Below are 26373 nucleotides of genomic sequence, written 5' to 3' on the forward strand. Positions count from 1 at the left end.
TGTGTTTACTGTAATCCGTCCTGAGTCCCCTGCGGAGTGAGAAGGGCGGAATATAAGAACTGTAAATAAATAGATAGATAGATAGATAGATAGATAGATGGGTAGACTGCTATATTGATGGATGGATGTATAGATAGATAGATGGAGAGTTAGATGGATAGATAGAGGGATGGATGGATGAATAGATTGATAGATCAATGGATGGATGATAGATGGATAGACTGCTATATTGATAGATGGGTGGATGGATAGATGGATGGGTGGTTGGATGGATGGATGGATAGATAGATGGTTGGATGGATACATGGATAGAGAGAAGGGATGGATAAATAGATGGATAGGTGGATTGATGAATAGATAGATTAACAAATGGGAATATGATCTGGGCGACGACAGCTACGCAGTCCAACCTGGGAGGGATCCTTCCACTCTCCTTCCCTGTCCTGGGTGAAACCTGACGCACCCGCACCTTGTGAAGTATTCATGAGAATGCTTTCGGTGACAGAAGAGCAGAGCTGAACAACCGAATGGCAGAGACCCATTTTGGCACCGGGGCAAGAGCGAAACGCTGGCAGATCCTTTCCCGCAGACAAGGCAGGTAAGCGCCAAGCCTTGGCGACTGTGTTCCATTCACCTTGTCCGGGTGAACTATGTAACCTGGTGCCTCACCAAACTACCAATCCCATTATTCCATAGTATTGAGCCATGGAGGTTCAAGTGGGGTCAAGATGGATTCATTCCACAGGGTGTAGATGTGTTGTAAGGGGGTCTCATGGCGGGAGTTCGAGTTCAAATGAGTAATGTTTTCCGGAACCCGCCATTCCCACGTTTCTGCCCCTACAGATGAGGGGAAGACCCCTTCCTGGGTAAGAAGACCACCCTCAATTAGACCCATGGAGGACCCCACTGCCGAGACCTTTGTGGACGTGGACAAAGGCATCTGCGTCGGCTTCCTCTCCCTGATGTGCTTCTTCCTCCTCATCATGATGGTGCGCTGCGCAAAGCTGATTGTGGATCCGTATACGGCCATCCCGACCTCCACTTGGGAAGAGGAGCAATTCGACTGACATGTAAACTAGACCATTAGGTTACATGCATAAATATCTATCGGCCAATAGCTAATCCTTTCTAGCAGTGTAATAGCCACTTGTGGTTGCATCTGAGCACTGCATACATGCTTATCTATCGGCAAGTAGCAAATCCTTTCTATCTATGTGTTGCTCTCTTGTGGTTGCATCTGAGTACTGCATGCATACATATCTACCAGCCAGTAGCTAATCCTTTCTATCTATATACTGTCGTCTTGTGGTTGCATTTGAGCTCTGCATGCATACGTATCTATCGGCCAGTAGCTAATCCTTTCTATCTATATACCTCCTTCTTGTGGTTGCATCTGAGCATTGCATGTAAACATATCTATTGGCCAGTAGCTAATCCTTTCTAGCTATATACTGCCTTCTTTTGGTTGCATCTGAGTATTGCATGCATGCATGCATAAATATCTATAGGCCAGTAACTAATCCTTTCTATCTCTAGATTGCTGTCTTGTAGTTGCATTTGAACACTGCATTTGAACACTGCACTCATATCTATCGGCCAGTAGCTAATCCTTTCTATCTATATATCTCTTGTGGTGTCTATCGGACAGTAGCTAATCCTTTCTATCTATGTGCTGCTCTCTTGTGGTTGCATCTGATTACTGCATACATACATATCTATCAGCCAGTAGCTAATCCTTTCTATCTATATACTGTCGTCTTGTGGTTGCATTTGAGCTCTGCATGCATACGTATCTATTGGCCAGTAGCTAATCCTTTCTATCTATATACTGTCGTCTTGTGGTTGCATTTGAGCTCTGCATGCATACGTATCTATTGGCCAGTAGCTAATCCTTTCTATCTATATACTGTCGTCTTGTGGTTGCATTTGAGCTCTGCATGCATACGTATCTATTGGCCAGTAGCTAATCCTTTCTATCTATACACCTCCTTCTTGTGGTTGCATCTGAGCATTGCATGTAAACATATCTATCGGCCAGTAGCTAATCCTTTCTAGCTATATACTGCCTTCTTTTGGTTGCATCTGAGTACTGCATGCATAAATATCTATATATCTATGTAAACCGGGCTGAGTCCCTCAACGAGGTTGAGAAGCTCGGTATACAAAACTGTGAAATAATAATAATAAATAATAATAATAGTCCAGTAACTAATCCTTTCTATCTTTTTACTGCCATCTTGTGTTTGCATTTGAGCTCTGCATGCATGCATATCTATCGGCAAGTAGCTAATCCTTTCTATCTATATACGGTTTTCTTGTGGTTGCATCTGAGTATTTATTATATAATATATATATATATGTGTGTGTGTGTATTTTTTGTCGTGTCCAGAGCGACTTGAGGAACTGCAAGTCGCTTCTGGTGTATATTATATTATATATATATATACACATACACATATACATATACACACACACACACATATATATATTATAATACATATATATATAGTATATTATATAGTATATTATATATTCTATATAATATATAATTATATATATTATTATTATATAATATATTATATATATGGTGTATACTATATATTATAGTATATAGCATTATATTGTTTTATTTCATATTATATATATAATACATAGTATATAGTATTAAAGTGTATAATATAGTATATATTATTATAGTATTTATTGACAACTATATATTATTTAAGCCTAGGCACAGGGTTGCATTTTGCTCGGGAAAAAAAATCCATGCTTTCCTTTAATGCTTTGAAAGCAAAGCAAGAAAACAATTCAATTTTTGAGAATCAGTTTAAAAATGGATCTACTGGCCCTTTAAATGCAATGCGCATGCGTACTACGCGGCGTCCGAGTCGGAGAGAGAGAGCGCCTTGTTGCTTCCTTAGCCGAGCTGAATGCATGCCGCTATTTCCGCATGCGCACTAAAATGGATCTACTGGCCCTTTAAATAGAGAAGCCTCGAACAATGCGCATGCGTACTACGAGGCAGCGGAGTCGGAGAGAGAGCGCCCTGTTGCTTCCTTAGCCGAGCTGAATGCATGCCGCTATTTCCGCATGCGCACTAAAATGGATGTACTGGCCCTTTAAAGAGAGGGCTAGAACAATGCGCATGCGTACTACGAGGCAGCGGAGTCGGAGAGAGAGCGCCCTGTTGCTTCCTTAGCCGAGCTGAATGCATGTCGCTGCTTGCGCATGCGCACTAAGCAACTGATGAAAGCGAGAGCTCGAACAATGCGCATGCGTACTACGAGGCAGCCGAGTCGGAGAGAGAGCGCCCTGTTGCTTCCTTAGCCGAGCTGAATGCAAGCCTCTCCTTGCGCATGCGCACTAAGCAACTGATAAAGCGAGAGAGCTCTCGAACAATGCGCATGCGCACTACGAGGCAGCCGAGTCGGAGAGAGAGAGCGCCCTGTTCCTTCCTTAGCCGAGCTGAAGGCATGCCGCTGCTTGCGCACGCGCACTAAGCAACTGATGCTGGGGCGCAGGCGTAGTAACTAAACGGACATTGAGTTCGCTTTTTCCCCCTTCTCCTAGCCGCGCATGCGCATGATGCTTAAAGAGCCCGTCGGGTTGTGTTCCCACCCGGAAGCAGGTTGAATGGGTTTCCGGTCCTTTCCCAAGCCCCCCCTCCCCCCGCTTCATTGGTTCCAGGGAAAATAATTCCGCCTCTTGGTTTTCCCTCAGAGGGGGGAAAAGGTGAGTGGTTTTTTGGGGGGAAAGGGTTTGGATTTGGGGGGTCTTCAGGGGAAAGAAAGGAAGAGGATTGGAAGAGGAGGGAGGCAGTGAGGCCTAATGGCTGGAGCAAGGCCTGGCTTGAGGGAAAGAAAAGGGAAATATTGAATCCCACAACTAGATATCCTATTATAATGCAATACAATATAATACTACTACTAATGATAGGATATTATAACTATATATTTTGTATCACATGTAATATTACTAATAATATTACAATATAATGGTATAATGCAATATAGTAATATGTAATATTGATATTGTACTGTGCTAATGGTGGCGCAGTGGGTTAAAACACTGAGCTGCTGAGCTTGTTGATCGAAAGGTTGCAGGTTCGATTCCGGGGAGTAGCGTGAGCTTCCGCTGTCAGCCCTAGCTTCTGCCAACCTAGCAGTTCGAAAACATGCAAATGTGAGTAGATCAATAGGTACCGCTCCGGCGGGAAGGTAACGGCGCTCCATGCAGTCATGCCAGACACATGACCATGGAGGTGTCTACGGACAACACTGGCTCTTCGGCTTAGAAATGGAGATGACCACCACACCCCAGAGTCAGACATGACTGGACTTAATGTCAGGGGACTACCTTTACCTTTACTGTGCTAATAATATATATATATATATATATATATATATAATATTTGTAATATTATAATGTAATACAATATAATGCTACTAATAATAATAGGATATTATAATTATATATTTTGTATCAAATGTAATATTACTCTATTGTCGAAAGCTGTCATGGCTGGAATCACTGGGTTGTTGTAGGTTTTTTCGGGCTGTATGGCCATGGTCTAGAGGCATTCTCTCCTGACGTTTCGCCTGCATCTATGGCAAGCATCCTCAGAGGTGTTGAGGTCTGTTGGAAAAAGAAAATGAAGGAAGACTGCCTTTTCTCGATGTCCTAGTCATCCGCAAACCAGGTCAACAATTGGGTCACACCGTTTACAGAAAACCCACACACACAGATAGATATCTACATAAAAATTCCAACCATCATCCAAGTCAAAAAAGAAGCACCATTAAAGCCTTGGCAGAGCGTGCAAAAAGAATCTGCGAACCCCACCTCCTCCAAGATGAACAGGTCTCAAGCTTTAAATTTATTTATTTATTTGGTAGTTTTCTATACCGGTCTTCTCACCTCCATTCGAGGGACTCGGGCCGGTTTCCAACACCAATATTACAGACCGTCATTAAAACATCATATTTCTAAATCACACTAAAAACATTAAAACATTGAAACAATTAAAATGGCAAAAATACAATCATATGATTACAGTGGTCAGTCGTCATCAAAGTCATTCGTCGTCATCCATCCATGTCACAGGATCATGGTTCATTCGTTGAATGCCAATCCCCAAAGCCAGGTTTTCACCTTTTTCCTGAACGTTAAGATCAAAAGGGCAGTTCTGATCTCCAGTGGAAGGGAGTTCCAGAGTCGAGGGGCCACCACCGAGAAGATCCTGTCCCTCGTCCCCACCAGACGTGCTTGCGAGGCCGGTGGGACCGAGAACAGGGCCTCTCCAGACGATCTTAATAATCTTGATAGGGGAGAATACGTTCGGAGAGGTAAATAGGGCCAGAGTTGATTAGGGCTTTGAATTGTGCTCAGAAGCTAATTGGCAGCCAGTGGAGCTGGTGTAACAGCGGAATGGTATGCTCCCTGTACCCAGCACCCGTTAGTAGTCTGGCTGCCGAGCGTTGGACTAATTGCAGCTTCCGGGCAGTCTTCAGTAATATATTAGCTATAGGGCCATGTTCTAGAGGCATTTCTCCTGACGTTTCGCCTGCATCTATGGCAAGCATCCTTAGAAGTAGTGAGGTCTGTTGGAAATAGGAAAATGGGTTTATATATTTGTGGAATGGCTGGGGTGGGGCAAAGAGCTCTTCTCTGCTGGAGCTAGGTGTGAATGTTTCAGCTGACCACCTTCATTATCATTTGAAGGCCTAGCTGAGCCTGGGAAAATGTTCTGTTGAGAGGTGTTAAGATGTGCCTGGTTGTTTCCTCTCTGCTGTTTTGCTGTTGTAATTTTAGAGTTTTTTAATACTGGTAGCCAGATTCTGTAATATATTTATTTATTTATTTATTTGCTTTATTTCTATACCGCGTTTCTCAACCTATAATAGGTGACTCAATGCGGTTTACACAATATTAATTACCACAACAATAACAATTAAAACACAGCATACCCAATAACAAACACACAACCATTCATACAGTGCCTCGATCGCAACCAAGATCCAGTCTCATATCCTTATACCGTTCCTATGTTCAGTTTACCGTCATTCTGTGTACAATTGCGCTGATTAGCCAAACGCTTGCTCAAAAAGCCAGGTTTTGAGCTTCTTCCTAAATGCCAGCAACGAAGGGGCCTGTCTGATGTCGCTTGGTAGGGCATTCCATAACCGAGGGGCCACCACCGAGAAGGCCCTGTCTCTCGTTCCCGCCAACCGTGCCTGTGACGCAGGCGGAACCGAGAGCAGGGCCTCCCCGGACGATCTTAATGTCCGTGTCGGTTCATAGGAGGAGATGCGTTCGGAGAGGTAGGTGGGGCCGGAACCGTTTAGGGCTTTGTAGGCTAATGCCAGCACCTTGAATTGTGCCCGGTAGGGAATTGGCAGCCAGTGGAGCTGGCTCAACAGAGGAGTGGTATGCTCCCTGAGAGCTGCTCCTGTTAGCAACCTGGCTGCCGAGCGCTGGACCATCTGGAGCTTCCGGGCAGTCTTCAAGGGCAGCCCCACGTAGAGCGCGTTGCAGTAATCTATGCGGGATGTGACCAGAGCGTGGACTACCGTGGCCAAGTCCGACTTCCCGAGGTACGGGCGCAGCTGGCGCACGAGCCGAAGCTGTGCAAATGCTCCCCTGGCCACCGCTGAGACCTGAGGCTCCAGGCTCAGCGATGAATCCAGGGTCACACCCAAGCTGCGAACCTGCGTCTTCAGGGGGAGTGTAACCCCGTCCAACACAGGCTGTAACCCTATGCCCCGTTCGGCCTTTCGACTGACCAGGAGTGCCTCTGTCTTGTCTGGATTCAACTTCAATTTGTTCACCCTCATCCAGTCCGACACAGCAGCCAAGCACCGGTTCAGGACCTGAACAGCCTCCTTAGAAGTAGGTGGAAAGGAGTGACAGAGTTGGACATCATCTGCGTACAGATAACACCGCACCCCGAAACTCCGGATGATCTCTCCCAACGGCTTCATGTAGATGTTAAACAACATGGGGGACAGTATTGAACCCTGCGGGACCCCACAAGACAAAGGTTGTGAGGACGAGCAGCTGTCCCCCATCAACACCTTCTGGGTACGACCCTCTAGGAAGGACCCGAGCCACTGTAAAACAGTGCCACCAAGGCCCATTCCCGCGAGGCGTCCCAGAAGGATACCGTGGTCGACGGTATCGAAGGCCGCTGAGAGATCCAGCAGGACCAACAGGGACACACTCCCCCTGTCGAGCTCTCTGCGGAGATCATCCACTAAGGCGACCAGGGCTGTCTCGGTACCATGTCCCGGCCTAAAGCCAGACTGTGCCGGATCCAGATAATCAGTGTCTACCAAGAATACCTGGAGTTGTGAGGCCACCACACGTTCCAGGACTTTGCTCAAAAAGGGAAGATTGGAAACAGGCCGATAGTTGACGAATTGAGTGGGGTCTAGTGATGGTTTTTTCAACAGCGGTTTTATTACAGCTTGTTTTAAGCTGGCTGGAATATTGCCTTCCCGAAGGGAGGCATTAACCACCACCTCCACCCACTCGGCCAATCCCCCTCTGGCCTCCTTTAGAAGCCAGGATGGGCAGGGGTCTAGGATGCATGTGGTAGCTCTCATTCCTCCAAGTATCTTGTCCACATCCTCGGGACATCCCACATCCCACAAGTATCCCTCCACATCCTATAATATACTATATTATATTATTAGTATTATATTGTATAACATTATAATATTATAATTGGGGCTTCTGAACCTAATTTGGTGTCCAAATTTGGTGTCAATTCATCCAGTGGTTTTTGAGTTATTTTAATCCCACAAACTAACATTACATTTTTATTTATATAGATTTATTTATGACACTTATATTATTATATTACCGTAGCACAATATTAGTATTATATAGCTATTATACTGCAATATTATTAGTAATATTACATGCAATATAAAATATATAACTATATTATATTATATTATTATATTATATTATGATGACATGATAAATGGGAAAAAATTATATTATTAGTATTATATTGTATAACATTATAATATTATAATTGGGGCTTCGGAACCTAATTTGGTGTACAAATTTGGTGTCAATTCATCCAGTGGTTTTTGAGTTATGTTAATCCCACAAATGAACATTACATATATGTGTGTGTGTGTGTATTCATTCATTCTTGGCTGGAATTGCACTTACAAAATTTTCCTCTTCCAACGTACCTGCAAATTCAGCTTAAGAACAGACCTACAGAGCCCATCTTGTCTGTAACTGCCAGTATTCGGTTGTCTCCTTCTGGACGCTTTCAGCTTTGGCCGCCATGGCGGAGTCTGAGGACATGATGGAGCTGCAGCGGGTGGTGATGGACGAGCTGGGCATCTCTCTGGATGACCTGAAGCAGATGATCGACGAGGAGGTGGAGAAGTCGGAGGAGGTCCAGCGGCGGAAGCGGGAGCTGCAGAGCCTGGAAGAAGTGGTGAAGAAGAAGGAGGCCGAGGTGGCCTACGTGGACGAGCTCCTCGACAACGCCGTCAAGTAAGTCATCAGGGAGGCTCCAGCAGGAGTGAACACCTCTCCTTTACCGATTTGAGTACCTTTATTGATTCTGGGTTGCGGTGAGCTTTCCTGCCTGTATGGCTATGTTTCAGAAGCATTCTCTCCTGACGTTTCACCTGCATCTGTGGCAGGCATCCTCAGAGGTTGTGAGGTCTGTTGGAAACTAGGCAAGTGGGGTTGATATATCTGTGGAATGATGTCCTTGAGGCAAGTGTGAATGTTGCAATTGGCCAACTTGATTAGCATTGAATGGCAGCAGAAAGAGAGAGGGACGAAGAGAGGGAGGAAAGAGGGAAGGAAGGAAAGACGAAAGGAAGAGAAGTGTGGAAGGAAGGAAAGAGAAGACAAAAGGGAAGACAAAAGGGAAGATGGGGAAGGAGGAATGAAAGAGAGAAGGAAGGAACGACGAAAGGGAGGAAGAGAAGTGTGGAAGGAAGGGAGGGGAGGAAGGAAGGAGAAAGGGAGATAGGGAAGGAGGGATGAAAGAGGGAAGGAAGAAAAGATGAAAGGGAGGAAGAGAAGTGTGGAAGGAAGGGAAGGGAGGAAAGACAAAAGGGAAGATAGGGATAGAGGGATGAAAGAGGGAAGGAGGGAAAGACGAAAAGGGAGGAAGAGAAGTGTGGAAGGGAAGGAAAGAGAAGACAGTAGGGAAGGAGGGATGAAAGAGGGAAGGAAGGAAAGATGAAAGGGAGGAAGAGAAGTGTGGAAGGAAGGGAAGGTAGGAAGGAAAGAGAAGACAAAAGGGAAGAAAGGAGATAGGGAAGGAGGGATGAAAGAGGGAAGGAAGGAAAGACGAAAGGGAGGAAGAGAAGTGTGGAAGGAAGGGAAGGGAGGAAGGAAGGAAGGAAGGAAGGGGATAGGGAAGGAGGGATGAAAGAGAAAAGGAAGGAAAGACGAAAGGAAGAGAAGTGTGGAAGGGAATGGAAGAAGGAAAGAGAAGGAGATAAGGAAGGAGGGATGAAAGAGGGAATGAAGGAAAAACGAAAGAGAGGAAGAGAAGTATGGAAGGAAGGGAAGGGAGGAAGAAAAGAGAAGACAAAAGGGAAGGAAGGAGAAAGGGAGATAGGGAAGGAGGGATGAAAGAGGGAAGGAAGGAAAGACGAAAGGGAGGAAGAGAAGTGTGGAAGGGAATGGAGGAAGTCTAAGCTGCTCTGAGTCCCCTTTGGGGGGAGAAGGGCGGCATATAAATGTCATAAATAAATAAATAAATTTACCCTTTCTTTGCCTTCCTTCCTTCCTTCCTTCCTTCCTTCTTTCCTTCCTTCCTTCCTTCCCTCCTCCCTTTCCCAGGGCTGTGGATAACTGTGAGGTGCTCTTGAAAGGCGTCTATGCCAACCTGGGCCTGGAGTACCATGAGACCGACTCGGAGGAGGAAGACCCTTCTTCCAAACCCACGGAAGTCATTGAGATCCCCGACGAAGACGATGACGACGACGTTATGAGCATTGATTCAGGTCAGAGAGACCTCACACCGAGTCCTTTGGGGAGATGGTAGCGGGGTACAAATAAAGTATTATTATTATTATTATTATTATTATTATTATGGTTGTGGGGATGAGCAGGTGTCCCCCAGCAACACCTTCTGGGACTGACCCTCCAGGAAGGACTGGAGCCACTGCAGAACAGGACCCCCAAGTCCCATATCTCTGAGGTGTCCCAGAAGGATTCTGTGGTTGACAGTATCAAAGGCCGTTGAGAGGTCCAGCTTTTAAAGCTTAAATTAAATTAAATTAAATTCACTTTATTATGGTCAATGACCAGCTCAGTTGCTCTACTGCTAGCACTAGAAGCTTCTGATCTACTCAAAACTTCTACTACTGCTCTGGTAATGAATAACATGTAACTTAATGATGATGTTTCCTTTATGTTTCCCCCCCATTGTAGCGGACACAAGCAACAAAACGGCAAAGGATCAATCGCTGGTGAGTTTATAGAGATGGAAGGTGGGAGCGGGGTCGGGTCAGGAATTGATTAAGCCAACAATGCGATGCAGCAGCTACACATCCATGTGTTGTCGATGGCTGGAATCACTGGGTTGTTGTGAGTTTTCTGGATATACCGAGCAGTGTGGAAGCGCCCTAGGACTCAATGGAATAATTGATTCAAATGACAGGAAAGGAAATTCCACTTGCACCTTAAGTCTGTAAGAAGAGCTGTTTAATAGTGGAACTCTCTGCCTCGGAGTCCGGCGGAAGCGGCTTCCTTGGAGGCTTTTAAGCAGAAGTTAGATGGCCATCTGTTGGGCCATCTAACCGCCGCTTCCGTCTCTCCGCAGCTCCGCGAGGCCATGGCGGCCATGAGGAAGTCGGCGCAGGACGTCCAGAAGTTCATGGACGCGGTGAACAAAAAGTCGGGCGGCTTGGACTCTCCGAGAGGTAGGTTGGCCTCGGGTTGGCAATGGAGTGGAAGACATAGTATCCCAGGTAGTCTTCCCAGGGATGGAAATAATACATTCCAGACTTCAAAATGACTGGAATTTTGTTAAGGAGAGAGAAAAAATAAAGGAAGGAAGGAAGGAAGGGGGGAAAGAAAGAAAGGGAGAAGGAAGGAAGGAAGGAAGGAAGGAAAGAGGTAGAGGAAGAAAGGAGAGAAAGGGAGGGAAAGAAAAAAAGGGGATGGAAGGAAAGTTTGAGAAGGAAGGAAAGAGAGAAGGAAAGAAAAAAGGGAAAGAAGGAAAGAGGGAGCAAAGGAAAGAAGGAAAGAGAGAAGGAAGAAAAGAGAAACGGCAGAAGAGAAAGAAAAAGTGGGAAGGAAGGAAAGAGAAGGAAGGAAGGAGGGAGTGAAGGAAGGAGAGAAAGAAAGAGGGAAAGAAAAGGAGATGGAAGGAAAGTTCGAGAAGGAAGAAGAGAAGGAAAGAAAAAAGGGAAAGAAGGAAGGAAAGAGGGATTGAAGGAAGGGGGGAAGATGGAGAGAAAGAGGGAGGGAAGGAAAGAGAAGGAAGAAAGGAGAAACAGAAGAGAAGGAAAAAGGGGGAAGGAAGGAAAGAGATAGAGAAGGAAAGAAGAAGGAAAGGAAGGAAGGAAAGAGGGAGTGAAGGAGGGAGGGAAAGAAGGAAGGAAAGGGAGAAGGAAGCATGGAAGCAAAGAGAGAAGGAAGGAAGGAAAGAGGTAGAGAAGGAAGAAGGGCGGGAAAGAAAAAGGGGAATGGAAGGAAAGTTAGAGAAGGAAGGAAGGAGAGAAGGAAAGAAAAAAAGGGGGAAAAGGAAGGAAAGAGGAAACGAAGGAAGGGGGAAGATGTAGAGAAAGAGGGAGGGAAGAAAAGAAGGAAAGAGAGAAGGAAGAAAAGAGAAATGGCAAAAGAGAAAGAAAAAGGGGAAAGAAGGAAAGAGCAAAGGAAGGAAGAAGAGAAGGAAAGACAGGAAGGAAGAAAAAAGGGAGTGAAGGAAGGAGGGAAAGAGGGAGGGAAAGAAAAGGGGATGGAGGGAAAGTTAGAGAAAGAAGCAAGGAAGGAGAGATGGAAAGCAAAAAGGGAAAGAAGGAAGGAAAGAGGGAAAGAAGGAAGGGGGAAGATGTAGAGAAAGAGGGAGGGAAGGAAAGAAGGAAGAAAAGAGAAACAGCAGAGGAGAAAGAAAAAGGGGAAAGAAGGAAAGAGAAGGAAGGAAGGAAGGAGGGGAAGAGGGAGGGAAAGAAAAAGGGGGATGGAAGGAAAGTTAGAGAAAGAAGGAAGGAAAGAAAAAAGGGAAGGAGGGAGCGAAGGAAGGGGGGAAGATGTAGAGAAAGAGGGAGGGAAGGAAAGAGAGAAGGAAGAAAAGAGAAACAGAAGAGAAAGAAAAGGGGGGAAGGAAGGAAAGAGATAGAGAAGTAAGGAAGAAGAGAAGGAAAGCCGGGAAGGAAGGAAGGAAAGAGGGAGTGAAGGAAGGAGGGAAAGGAGAGAAAGAGGGAAGGTTGGCCACAGCAATGCGTGGCGGGTACAGCTAGTAAACAATAATAAAAATAGAGCCTGGATGGCCATTTGTCGGGAGGGTTTAGATGGTGTCCTTCCGCCTGGCAGAAGGGCGTTGGACTGGATGACCCTTGGGGTCCTTTAGGTCTAATAGCTTCCTATCTCCGTTCTCGAAGGGTCTCAACTTGCGAATCCCGGCTGCGAGCTCATGCAGGAGGGAGACCTGACCGTTGGGGACCGTGTGCTGGGCAAGAAGCGGACCAAGACCTGGCACAAGGGCACCCTCATCGCCATCCAGACCGTAGGTAAGTCCCACAAATTTACCTGGCCGGGCAGCTCTGTTGATCCTTGTGTTGCAAAGGTAGGCCCTTCTTGGCACTCTGTTGTGGATCTTGATGATGATCAAAAGCAGCTTGCACTAAAACCATTTATGTGTCCAGATCTGTAGCTTTCCGGCACATAAATTACCTCACAAACAAAGCTGGAAGGCTTTAATTCAAAAGCATGCATTAGGGAACGCAACAAAGTTCCAACTGACAGTTTATTTCCCTCACGCCTCGTCCTGGCTCCCGTTTCCATGGCAACCCTCTGCCAGATTTCAAATATACACATTCTGTGAAGCCTAATTTCCTGTCTCCACACAAAACCAGGAAATAAGGTCATGACATGATGACCTAAAAATATGTACAAACATTGGCCAAAAGGACTTGTAGTTTTCACGGTCATGGCATAATAACCCTGGTTACCCCTGGTGCTGACTTGTCGTAACCCTTTCCCCTTCGCCCACCCTTCCGTCTTCAGCAGGAAGGTTTAATTCAAAAGCATGCACTAGGGAATGCAACAGAGTTCCAACTGCCAGTTTATTTCCCTCTCCCCTCGTCCTGGCTCCCGTTTTCATGGCCAAAAGGATTTGTAGTTTTCACAGTTATGGCATAATTAAACTCCCCCTGGCGCTGATTTGTCGTAACCTTTTTCCTTCGCCCACCCTTCAATCTTCAGCTGGAAGGCTTTAATTCAAAAGCATGCATTAGGGAATGCAACAAAGTTCCAACTGACAATTTATTTCCCTCATGCCTCACCCTGGCTCCCGTTTCCATGGTACCCCACTACAGATTTCAAATATACACAGGACAGATCTAAGACATGGTCTAATTTCCTGGCTTCACACAAAACCAGGAAATAAGGTCATGGCATGATGACTAAAAATATGTACAAACATTGGCCAAAAGGACTTGTAGTTTTCACCGTTATGGCATAATTAAACTACCCCTGGTGCTGACTTGTTGTAACCCTTTTCCCACCCTTCCGTCTTCAGCTGGAACGCTTTAATTCAAAAGCATGCATTAGGGAATGCAACAAAGTTCCAACTGACAGTTTATTTCCCTCACGGCTCACCCTGGCTCCCGTTTCCATGGCCAAAAGGACTTGTAGTTTCCATGGTTATGGCATAAACTACCCCTGGTGCTGACTTGTCGTAACCCTTTCCCCTCCACTCACCCTTCCGTCCTCAGCTGGAATGCTTTAATTCAAAAGCAATCATTAGGGAACGCAACAAAGTTCCAACTGACAGTTTATTTCCCTCACGCCTCGTCTTGGCTCCCATGTCCATGGCAACCCTCTACCAGATTTCAAATATACACAGGACAAATCTAAGACATGACCTAATTTCCTGGCTTCACACAAAACCAGGAAATAAGGTCATGACATGATGACCTAAAAATAGGTACAAACATTGGCCAAATGGACTTGTAGTTTTGATGGTTATGGCATAATTAAACTACCCCTGGTGCTGACTTGTCGTAACCCTTTTTCCTTCACCCACCCTTCCGTCTACAGCTGGAAGGCTTTAATTCAAAAGCATGCATTAGGGAACGCAACAAAGTTCCAACTGACAGTTTATTTCCCTCACGGCTCACCCTGGCTCCCATTTCCATGGCCAAAAGGACTTGTAGTTTCCACGGTTGTGGCATAATTAAACTACCCCTGGTGCTGACTTGTTGTAACCCCTTTCCTTCGCCCACCCTTCTGTCTTCAGGGCCGGGGAAGAAGTACAAAGTGAAGTTCGACAACAAGGGCAAGAGCCTGCTGTCGGGGAACCACATTGCCTACGACGCTCACCCGCCCGTCGACAAGCTCCACGTTGGGAGCCGAGTGGTGGCCAAATACAAGGACGGGAACCAGGTCTGGCTCTACGCCGGGATCGTGGCCGAGACACCCAACGCCAAGAACAAGATGAGGTCAGGAGGGAGGACTTTGTTGATGCTCTTGCCGGACTCCCTTTGCTTGGGTGTCACCTTTGCTGCCCTCCATCCCTTCTAGGTTCCTGATCTTCTTTGACGATGGCTATGCCTCCTACGTGGTCCAGCCGGAGCTCTACTTGATCTGCAGGCCTCGTGAGTATCCCTGGGGTCAACTATTCTTATAGTAGTGTGTTGTGTCTTGGACCTGGTAAGGGCGGGGTGGCCGTAAGCCACTTCCTGTTTAGCTCTGACCATGACAGGAAGTTGCCTTCAGCTATGATAGACCCTCCGCATTCACTAGGGTTCGCTTACTTACCCAGCAGGTTGTAAGAGATGGAGGGAGGGAGGAAAGAGAAGGAAGGGAGGAAGAGAAGGGTGGAAGGGTGGAAATGAAAGGAGGGAGAGAGGAAAAAGTGAAGGAAGGAGGAAGAGAAGAATTGAAGGAAGAGAATGGAGGGAGGGGAGAAAGAAAGAAGGAAGGAAGGAGAAGGAGGAAGAGAAGAATGAAGAAAGGGAGGGAAGAAAAAGTGAAGGAAGGAGGAAGAGAAGAATGGAAGAAAGGGAGGGAGGAAAGAGAAGGAAGAGAGGAAGGAAAGAGAAAAGGGAGGAAGAGAAGAATGGAAGAAAGGGAGGGAGGAAAAAGTGAAGGAAGGAGGAAGAGAAGAATGGAAGAAAGGGAGGGAGGAAAGAGAAGGAAGAGAGGAAGGAAAGAGAAAAGGGAGGAAGAGAAGAATGGAAGAAAGGGAGGGAGGAAAAAGTGAAGGAAGGAGGAAGAGAAGAATGGAAGAAAGGGAGGGAGGAAAGAGAAGGAAGAGAGGAAGGAAAGAGAAAAGGGAGGAAGAGAAGAATGGAAGAAAGGGAGGGAGGGAGGAAGAGAAGAATGGAAGGAAGGGAATGGAGGGAGGGAGGAAGGGAGGAAGAGAAGGACAGAAGGAAGGGATGAAAAAGATTGAGGGAGGGAGGGAAGAAAGAGAAGGAAGGAAGGAGAGAGAGGGAGGGAAGGAAGGAGGAAAGAGAGAAGGAAGGAAGGAGCCAGAGTGAGCGAAGGAGGGAGGGAGGAAAGAAAGTAATAAAGAAGAAAAGGAGAGGGGGGGGGGGAGAGGGAGGAAAGAGAAGGAAGGAAGGAGAGAGAGGGAGGGAACGAGGAAGAGAGGAAAGGAAGAAGGACAGGAGAGGGGGAGGGAAGGAGGGAGGGAAGGAGGGAGGGAAAAAAAAGAAAAGGGAGGAATGAGAGAGGGTGGAAAGAGAAGGAAAGGAGAGGGGGGAGGGAAAAGGAGGGAGGAAAGAGAATGAAGGAGTGAGAGGGAGGGGAGGGGGAGGGAAGAAAGAAAGAAGGAAAGGATAGAGGGAGGGAAGGAGGGAGGGAAGAAAGAGAAGGAAGGAGAGAGAGGGAGGAAGGAAAGAGAGAAGGAAAGGAGAAAGGGAAGGAAGGAGGAAGGAAGGAAAGAGGGAAGGGAAGGAGGGAAGGAAGGAGGAAGAGGGTGGTAAGGAAGGAAGGAAAGGGGATGGTAGGAGGAAGGAAAGAGGAGAAAGGAAGGATGGGATGGTGAGAGAGAGGGGAGGCCTGAGAAAAGAGCCCAAGGGGCCCCATCCGGACCCCAGGCCTGGGTTTGCTCATACCTGATGTCTACATTGGAAAACTATCTCAAAATGTGCTGCAGGCTGTCCCACAAACACAACGGTTTTGCAGTTGAATAACCATTTTCCGTGTTTTGATGGTAGAACCAGTTAGGAAATGACCTGTATAACCCAGGAACAAAAATGGTGTGACATAGTTTGGAAACAGAACTGTTCTTTCTTGGTCTGGAGGACCTCGGAGTTCCTAGAGAGAAGGTCTTAAGCGTGGAGTTCTGACCACACGCAACTGGCGCGTTGTCTTCTCAGTGAAGAAATCCTGGGAGGACATTGAGGACATCTCCTGCCGGGACTTCATCGAGGACTACATCACGGCCTACCCCAACCGCCCCATGGTCTTGCTGAAGAGCGGCCAGCAGATCAAGACCGAGTGGGAAGGGACCTGGTGGAAGTCCCGCGTGGAGGAAGTGGACGGGAGCCTGGTCAAGATCCTCTTCCTGGTAGGAACCGCTCAGGTATTCCTCGACCTCTTTTTTGATTTTGGGGTCCCCCCCACCCACCCACCTTGGAAACATGCATGCCAAACAAACCCCACAGGGCTGTCAGCCCTTCCCTATGCTATCCATCACCGTTTGGGCCAGATCCATCATCAATGTGGTTCTCGGCACCCTCTGGATGTAGGTTGACTACAACTCCCATAATCTTGGGTCCCCGCCACTCCAACCCCCCCCCCCTCCGCCAAACCACCCCAGTATTTTAAGTTGGTCATGACAGGTCTGCCAGATCCATCGCCAGTGGGGTTCTCGGCACCCTCTGGATGTGGGTTGACTACAACTCCCATCATCCTGGGTCAACCACTCCCCCTCAACACTCCAGTATTTTAAGTTGGTCATAATAAATTTGCCAAGTGTGGTCCAGATCAGGGGAGGGAGTCACATGGCTCTCTAGATGTGGGAGCCATCTTGAAATATATATATATATAAACATAAATACATTCATATATATATTGACTTAGATAGAGAGATAGATAGATAGATAGATAGATAGATAGACAACTTTTATTTCTTTAGATAGATATATAGATAGATAGACAGACAGACAGACCGACCATTATTTTTATAGATGGATGGATGGTTGCCATGCATTCCATCTTTTAGAGGTGACCATATCAAATAATAGATAGATGATAGATAGATAGATAGATTTATAGATTTTTATGTTTATAGATGGATGGATTGATGGATGGTTGCCCCTTGGTCCATCCTTTGGAGTTGACCATATCAGATACATAGATAGATAGACTATTATTTTATAGATGGATGGTTGCCCCTCGTTCCATCCTTTAGAGGTGACCATATCAAATGGATAGATGGATGGATGGATGGATGGATGGATGGGTAGATAGATGGGTAGATGGATGGATAGGTAGAAGGATGGATGGATAGATGAGTAGATAGATGGATAGGTGGATGGATGGATGGATGGATGGATGGATGGATGGGTAGATAGATGGATAGGTGGATGGATGGATGGATGGATAGATGGGTAGATAGATGGATAGGTGGATGGATGGATGGATGGATAGATTCTTATTTTTATAGATGGATGGATGGATGGATGGATGGATGGATGGATAGATAGATAGATGGGTAGATGGATGGATAGGTAGAAGGATGGATGGATAGATGAGTAGATAGATGGATAGGTGGATGGATGGATGGATGGATGGATGGATGGATGGGTAGATAGATGAATAGGTGGATGGATGGATGGATGGATAGATGGGTAGATAGATAGATAGGTGGATGGATGGATAGATTCTTATTTTTATAGATGGATGGATGGATGTGTAGATAGATGGGTAGATGGATGGATAGGTAGAAGGATGGATGGATAGATGAGTAGATAGATGGATGGATGGATGGATGGATGGATGGATAAATTCTTATTTTTATAGATGGATGGATGGATAGATGGGTAGATGGATGGATAGATGGGTAGAAGGATGGATGGATAGATGGGTAGATAGATGGATAGGTGGATGGATAGATAGATTCTTATTTTTATAGATGGATGGATGGTTGCCCCTCATTCCATCCTTTAGAGGTGACCATATCAAATGGATGGATGGATGGATGGATGGATGGATGGATGGATGGATAGATAGATAGATTGATAAATAGATTCTTATTTTTATAGATGGATGGATAGATAGATAGATGGGTAGATGGATGGATGGATGGATAGATAGATTCTTATTTTTATAGATGGATGGATTGATGGATGGATAGATAGATAGATAGACTATTATTTTTATAGATGGATGGATGGTTGCCCCTCATTCCATCCTTTAGAGGTGACCATATCAGCTACATAGATAGGATGGTTGCCCCTCGCTCCATCCTTTGGAGGTGGCCTTATCTCCCTTTCCGTCCCACAGGATGACAAACGCTGTGAGTGGATCTACCGGGGCTCAACTCGCCTGGAGCCCATGTTCAGCATGAAAACCTCCACAGCGTCCACACAAGAAAAGAAGCAAGGAGGGCAGATGAGAACCCGGCCGAATGTTGGTAGGTCTTCGGCGTCCAAAACGATCGACGCTGGGTCCATAATAATAATAATAATAATAATAATAATAATTTTTATTTGTTCCACGCTTCTTCTAGCGGCTTGAGGCAGGATACAACCACATACTGATAAAATGCATAGAAGAAAACACACTGTTATAAAAAAACATATTCTCTTCTGTGGGATGAATATTTATTTTTTAATTATTTAAAACATTTATATTCCGCCCTTCTCATCTCAAAGGAGACTCAGGGTAGAGCATTCAATGCCGGGACAAGAATTCATTATATGCATACATAAACATTAAAAACAATTATCTCAATATTAAAATACACCATTTAAAACCGTCTTGGTCATCTGCATCAAATCTAATTGGCCTGGTATACTTTTCTATCGCTGCTTTATTGCAATAGACCCAGCACGTTAAGATCCTTGTTGTTGTTGTTGTTTCAATGCCCGTCCTTTCCGATTCCTGCCCCATTTCAGCTCCCTTTCTCCCCCTCTCCTCCCAGGGGCCGTGCGGAGCAAAGGGCCCGTGGTCCAGTACATCCACGACTTGACGGGGAGCAGTCCGCAGCAGTTCAAACCCGCGGAGCTGCCCCAGATGCCTCCCTCGACCCCCCAGCCAGCTTCGCCCCCCTTGATCGAAGTGGAGTAAGTTCTGTTGGGCGAGTGGGCTTATTAACAGTAGCTTTATACACACAGCGGCCTTCACACTGGAGCTTCACACACAATGACCCTCAACCTGGGGCTTCTCTCACACAGAGGTGTTCTCATACTGAGTCCTACTAACACTGAGGCCTTTTTCCCACTGAGGCTTTCTCACACTGAAGGTTCTCTCAAACTGAGGCCTCTCTCACGATTAGGCAAATTAACACTAAGGCCTTCTCTCACTAAGTTCTTCTCTCACACTGAGGGCTACCTCATACTGAGGCCTACTAACACTGAGGCCTACCTCACACTGAGGCCTACTAACACTGAGGCCTACCTCACACTGAGGCCTCTCTCACAATGAGACAAACTAACACTGAGGCCTTCTCTCACTAAGTCCTTCTCTCACACTGAGGACTACCTCATACTGAGGCCTACTAACACTGAGGCCTATCTCCCACTGAGGCCTTCTCCCACTGAGGGTTCTCTCGGACCAAAGCCTTTCTCCCACTGAGGTCTTTCACAGACTGAGGGCTGCTAAGCTACAGGCCCACTTGCTTATATTGAATAATATGGTTTCACTATTTATAAAAACAAGCTTCCCATAACACAAATAAAGTTCTTTACACTTCCTCCTTTGCTTCCACGCTGGGCTTCTTTCCCATTCTGACAGCTTCGTTCTCACAGACCCTCTTCTCACACCGAAGTTACACACAGTACCTTTTTACACACAGCAACCTTCACACTGGAGCTTCACACATGATGGCCTTCAACCTGGGGCTTCTCTCACACTGAGGCATTCTCATATTGAGGCCTGTTAACACTGAGACTTACCTCACACTGAGGCCTTTCTCCCACTGAGGCTTTCTCACACTGAGGGTTCTCTCAGACTGAGACCTTTCTCCCACTGAGGCCTTTTCCCACTGAGGATTCTCTCAAACTGAGGCGTTTCTCCCATTGAGACCTGTCTCCCACTGAGGGTTCTCTCAGACTGAGACCTTTCTCCCACTGAGGGTTCTCTCAGACTGAGACCTTTCTCCCACTGAGACCTGTCTCCCACTGAGGGTTCTTTCAGACTGAGACCTTTTCTCCCACTGAGACCTGTCTCCCACTGAGGGTTCTCTCAGACTGAGACCTGTCTCCCACTGAGGGTTCTTTCAGACTGAGACCTTTTCTCCCACTGAGACCTGTCTCCCACTGAGGGTTCTCTCAGACAGATCTTTCTCCCACTGAGACCTGTCTCCCACTGAGGGTTCTCTCAGACTGAGACCTTTCTTCCACTGAGGGTTCTCTCAGACTATCTTTCTCCCACTGAGGCCTTCTCCCACTGAGGTCTTTCTCCCACTGAGGGTTCTCTCAGACTGAGACCTTTCTCCCACTGAGACCTGTCTCCCACTGAGGGTTCTCTCAGACTGAGACCTTTCTTCCACTGAGGGTTCTCTCAGACTATCTTTCTCCCACTGAGGCCTTCTCCCACTGAGGGTTCTCTCAGATTGAGGTCTTTCTCCCACTGAGGGTTCTCTCAGACTGAGACCTTTCTCCCACTGAGACCTGTCTCCCACTGAGACATTCCTCCTCACCCTTGGGTGCCCTCAAAGCCTTTCGCTTGGGCTCCTTTGTCCCTCCACCCCCCAAAACCCCCCATCTCTGTAAGTAGCTTTTCTTCTCCTTGCAGTAGTCCCGACAGCCAGCTGTCTCAGGCCAAGAAGCAGCAGGTGGCCAAAAAAAGCACTTCCTTCCTGCGCCCGGGCTCTGTGGGGTCGGGGCCGTCGCCGCCCTCGTCTCCCGTCTTGACCGAAACGACTCCGGCCGGACGGACAAACCTCACCCAGCAGTTCCGGTGAGTTCGGAGCCAGTTACACTGTGTAACACAATTTTTGTTCAATGTCTTGTTGAAGGCTTTCACGGCTGGAATCTCTGGGTTGTTGTCGGCAGAAAGACACCATCCAAGCCCTCCTGACAAATGTAGAAGGGGCGAAACGTCAGGAGAGAATGCTTCTAGAAAATGGCCAGACAGCCCGGAAAATTCACAGCAACCCATTCACCATGAATATTCATATTGAACACACACCTGTTTCTAGGATAAATTGGAATTGGCGTGAATGTTGCCATTGGCCACCTCGATCAGCATTGAATAGCCTTGCAGCTTCAAAGCCTAGCTGCTTCCTGCCCAGTAAACTCACAGCAACCCAATAATAATTTGCACCGTTTGCCGGATCCTGGTCATGTGTGTGCTTCCTGGTTTTCCAGCAACGGACATTCTCAAGACTATTTTTGACCGTTAGAGTAGCCCCGCCCACTATTTTTGACCGTTAGAGTAGCCCCGCCCACTATTTTTGACCGTTAGAGTAGCCCCGCCCACTATTTTTGACCGTTAGAGTAGCCCCGCCCACTATTTTTGACCGTTAGAGTAGCCCCGCCCACTATTTTTGACCGTTAGAGTAGCCCCGCCCACTATTTTTGACCATTAGAGTAGACCTGCCCACTATTTTTGACCGTTAGAGTAGCCCCGCCCACTATTTTTGACCATTAGAGTAGACCTGCCCACTATTTTTGACCATTAGAGTAGACCTGCCCACTATTTTTGACCGTTAGAGTAGCCCCGCCCACTTTTTTTGACCATTAGAGTAGCCCCGCCCATTCACCCACCCAGTCAGGCTCTCCCTCGTTGACTGCCCTTCTTTCCTTCTCTCTCTCTCTATCTGTGTGTGTGTGTGTGGCAGTTATTCCGGTGCCCAGCCCTGCAGTGTTCCCACCCAGTCCTTCCACGGGATGCTGGACCGGGTACCCAATGAGCCCTCCTACCGGGCCCCGGTGGAGAAGCTCTTCTACCTGCCCCACGTCTGCAGCTTCACCTGCCTCTCCCGTGTGCGCCCCTTCCTCCCGCACCAGTACCGCAGCAAGAACCCGCTCCTGGTCCCGCTGCTCTACGACTTCCGCCGCATGAACGCCCGCCGGCGCATCAACCGCAAGACCGGCTTCCATGTCATTTACAAGAGCCCCTGCGGACTCTGCTTGCGTAGCATGGGCGAGATCGAGCGGTACCTCTTTGAGACCGATTGCGATTTCCTTTTTCTGGAGATGTTCTGCCTGGACCCCTACGTCATGGTGGACCGCAAGTTCCAGCCTTACAAACCCTTCTACTACATCGCGGACATCACCAAAGGGAAGGAGGACGTCCCGCTCTCCTGCGTCAACGAGATCGACAACACGCCGCCGCCGCAAGTGGCGTACAGCAAGGAGCGCATCCCCGGGAAGGGGGTCTATATCAACACCGCCTGGGAGTTCCTGGTGGGCTGTGACTGCGAGGATGGATGCCGGGACAAGTAAGCCTGCATTAATGTATTGTGTTGCATTGTAGATACACTTTTTGGCCCTTCTTAAGGCAAAGTTTTTTTCATCGTGTAATAGTCTCGTGTGTGTTGCAGCCCTGCAATGTTCCCGCCCAGTCTTTCCATGGGATGCTGTACCGGATGCCCAATGAGCCCTCCTACTGTGCCCTAATCCATCACTGTATTGTGTTGCATCATAGTTACACTTTTATGTCACTTCTTTTTTTCATCGCGTAATAGTCTCACCTTTTTCGGTCAAAACACCTGACTAAAAATGTGCCAAAATATGCTAATCCAATACCCTGTATTGTGTTGTATCGTAGATACACTTTTTGTTACTTCTTAAGACAGTCTTTTTTTCATCGCGTAATAGTCTCACCCTCTTTTTTCGGTCAAGACAAAGGACTAAAAAATGCTCAAAAATACACTAATCCATCACTGTATTGTGTTGCATCCTAGTTACACTTTTTGTCTCTTATTAAGGCAATTTTTTAAATTGCATAATAGTCTTGCCCTCTTTTTTCAGTCAAGACAAAGGACTAAAAAATGCTCAAAATACGCTAATCCATCACTGTATTGTGTTGCATCGTAGTTACACTTTTTGGTCCTTCTTAAGGCAGAGTCTTTTTTTTCATCGTGTAATAGTCTCAACCTCTTTTTTCGGTCAAAACAACTGACTAAAAATGTGCCAAAATATGCTAATCCAATACGCTGTATTATGTTGTATCATAGATACACTTTTTGTCACTTCTTAAGACAGTCTTTTTTTCATCGCGTAATAGTCTCGCCCTCTTTTTTCGGTCAAGACAAAGGATTAAAAATGCGCTAATCCATCATATTGTATTACATCGTAGTTACAGTTTTTGTCCGTTCTTGTGGCAATGTTTTTTTTCATCACGTCTTGCCCTCTTTTTTCAGTCAAGACAAAGGACTAAAAAATGTGCCAAAATACGCTAATCCAACACTGTATTGTGTTGCATCGTAGTTAGACCTTTTGTCCCTCCTTAAGGCAGTGTTTTTTTTTCATCGCGTAATAGTCTCACCCTTTTTTTCGGTCCAGACAAAGGACTAAAAAATGTGCCAAAGTATGCTAATCCATCACTGTATTGTGTTGCATCCTAGTTACACTTTTTGTTTCTTATTAAGGCAATGTTTTTTTTCATCGTGTAATAGTCTCACCCTCTTTCAAGACAAAGGACTAAGAATTGTGCCAAAATACACTAATCCCAACCCGAACTGCATTTCCTTTTGCAGATCCAAATGTGCCTGCCACCAGCTCACCATCCAGGCCACCGCCTGCACCCCGGGGGCCCAGATCAACCCAAATGCTGGATATCAACACAAGCGGTTGGAAGAATGCCTACCAACAGGGTACGATTATGTCTGTCTGTATGTATATACTCACGAAACATGGCAGTGAGGTGCTTGGACAGAGAAGGCCAATATTTATTGATTTATCGTGTCAGAAGCGAATATATATTGTAATATTATTAGCAATATCATATAACATGTATAATAATTATATTATTATTATTATTATTATTATTATTATTATTATTATATTGTATTACAATACTCAATGTACTTTGACCACTTGGAGTGTCCCTGGTGTTGCTGTAAGAAGGTCCTCCCTTGTGCATGTGGCAGGGCTCAGGTTGCATTGTGGTAGATGGTCTGTGGTTTGCTCTTCTCCGTACTCGCATGTCGTGAACTCCACTTTGTGGTCCCATTTCTTAAGGTTGGCTCTGCCTCTCGTGGTGCCAGAGCGCAGTCTGTTCAGCGCTTTCCAAGTCACCCAGTCTTCCCAGGATGGAGTTTCTCATCCTGTCTCAGCCGCAAATTGAGGTTCCCGATTTGAGCCTGCCACTTTTGGACTCTCGCTTGCTGAGGTGTTCCTGCAAGTATCTCTGTAGATATTAGGAAGTACTTTCTCAAGCTTCAGAGAGTTTCTGTTCAAGCATTTCAAAGCTCCCTGCTTGGGTGGTGATGGCACGATCGTCAGCGTAGATGGCATGATCATCAGCGTAGATTAAACTCTCTGTCCCTTCAGTTGTGTGGATGTTAAACATGGATGGAGCAAGCACGCTCCCCTGAGGCAGGCCGTTCTTCTGTTTACACCATCTGTTTCTCTGGCCCTGGAACTCAACAAACAAGCTCCTGTTTTGTAGCAGCTGGTTTCCTCTGTAATGAGCAGAAAGAGCATCCAAGGCTTCAGAGAGCTTCTGTTCAACCATTTCGAAGCTCCCTGTTTGGGTGGTGATGGCACGATCATCAGCATAGATGAAACTCTCTGTCCCTTCTGGCAGTGGCTGGTCATTTGTGTAGATGTTGAACATTGAGGGAACAAGCACGCTCCTCTGAGGCAGGCTGTTTTTCTGTTTCCGCCATCTGCTTCTCTGGCCCTGGAACTCAACAAACAAGCTCCTGTTTTGAAGCAGATTTCCTATCCAAAGCTAAAATGTGTGTGTGTGTATGTATATATATGTGTGTGTATATGTGTGTGTGTGTGTATATATGTATATATGTATGTGTGTTGTGTGTATGTATAGATATGTGTGTGTATATATATGTGTATATGTGTGTGTATAGTGTGCGTATGTGTATATATGTGTGTGTATATATATATGTATATGTGTGTGTGTATATATATGTATATCTGTATATGCATGTGTGTGTGTTGTGTGTATGTATAGATATGTGTGTGTATATATATGTGTATATGTGCGTGTATAGTGTGTGTATGTATATATGTGTGTGTGTGTATATATATGTATATGTGTATATGTATGTGTTTGTGTGTATGTATAGATATGTGTGTGTATATATATGTATATGTGTGCATATATATGTGTGTATATATGTATGTATATGTGCATATGTATGTGTTTGTGTGTATGTATGTATAGATATGTGTGTGTGTATATATGTATATGTGTGTATATAAGTGTGTGTATGTATATGTGTGTGTGTAGCATGTGTGTGTATATATATGTGTATATGTGTGTGTAGTGTGTGTATGTATATATGTGTGTGTGTATATATATGTATATGTGTATATGCATGTGTGTGTGTTGTGTGTATGTATACATATGTGTGTGTATATGTGTATATGTGTGTATAGTGTGTGTATGTATATATGTGTGTGTGTGTGTATATGTATATATGTGTATATAAGTGTGTGTATGTATATGTGTGTGTAGCATGTGTGTATATATATGTGTGTGTATATGTGTGTAGTGTGTGTATGTATATATATGTGTATGTGTGTAGTGTGTGTATGTATGTATATATATGTGTGTGTGTGTGTGTGTGTGTAGCATGTGTGTGTATATATATATGTGTGTGTGTGTGTGTGTGTTTATTGAGCTGGAGTTACACTTTATAAATGTACCTCTTCCAACTTACATACAAATTCGGCTTAAGAACAAGCCTAGAGAATCTATCTTTTTTGCAACTTGGGGAGACAGGCTTTGCTTTGGCCCGACAAGAAATACCTCACATCCTTCTGGTTTTATGGGTTGTATAGTTCTGGCTTTTCTGGAATGCTGACCGTATGGTAACGGTCCGTTGCCAACCAAGCTGTC

At 45.8% G+C, this 26373-nt stretch overlaps 1 protein-coding gene across 2 annotated transcripts in view; it reads left to right on the top strand.

The window, feature by feature from the left end:
• The first annotated feature begins 3195 nt into the window (after window positions 1-3195).
• Window positions 3196-26373, top strand: part of SETDB1 (SET domain bifurcated histone lysine methyltransferase 1) — a 41772-nt gene continuing 18594 nt past the window's right edge. The window contains exons 1-14 of one of the 2 annotated variants that reach the window (XM_067472358.1): window positions 3196-3732; window positions 8295-8520; window positions 9832-9995; window positions 10426-10463; window positions 10817-10916; window positions 12600-12728; window positions 14459-14660; window positions 14743-14816; window positions 16548-16753; window positions 18679-18808; window positions 19319-19460; window positions 21133-21297; window positions 22181-22783; window positions 24044-24160. In XM_067472358.1, coding sequence (XP_067328459.1) covers window positions 8306-8520; window positions 9832-9995; window positions 10426-10463; window positions 10817-10916; window positions 12600-12728; window positions 14459-14660; window positions 14743-14816; window positions 16548-16753; window positions 18679-18808; window positions 19319-19460; window positions 21133-21297; window positions 22181-22783; window positions 24044-24160 — 2285 coding nt within the window. In that variant the 5' untranslated portion in view covers window positions 3196-3732; window positions 8295-8305. The remainder of the gene's footprint in view (window positions 3733-8294; window positions 8521-9831; window positions 9996-10425; window positions 10464-10816; window positions 10917-12599; window positions 12729-14458; window positions 14661-14742; window positions 14817-16547; window positions 16754-18678; window positions 18809-19318; window positions 19461-21132; window positions 21298-22180; window positions 22784-24043; window positions 24161-26373) is intronic. The other variant, XM_067472359.1, reaches the window with a different exon arrangement.

This window comes from Anolis sagrei, chromosome 12 (genome assembly GCF_037176765.1).
Source record: "Anolis sagrei isolate rAnoSag1 chromosome 12, rAnoSag1.mat, whole genome shotgun sequence".
NCBI classification, from domain to species: domain Eukaryota; kingdom Metazoa; phylum Chordata; class Lepidosauria; order Squamata; family Dactyloidae; genus Anolis; species Anolis sagrei.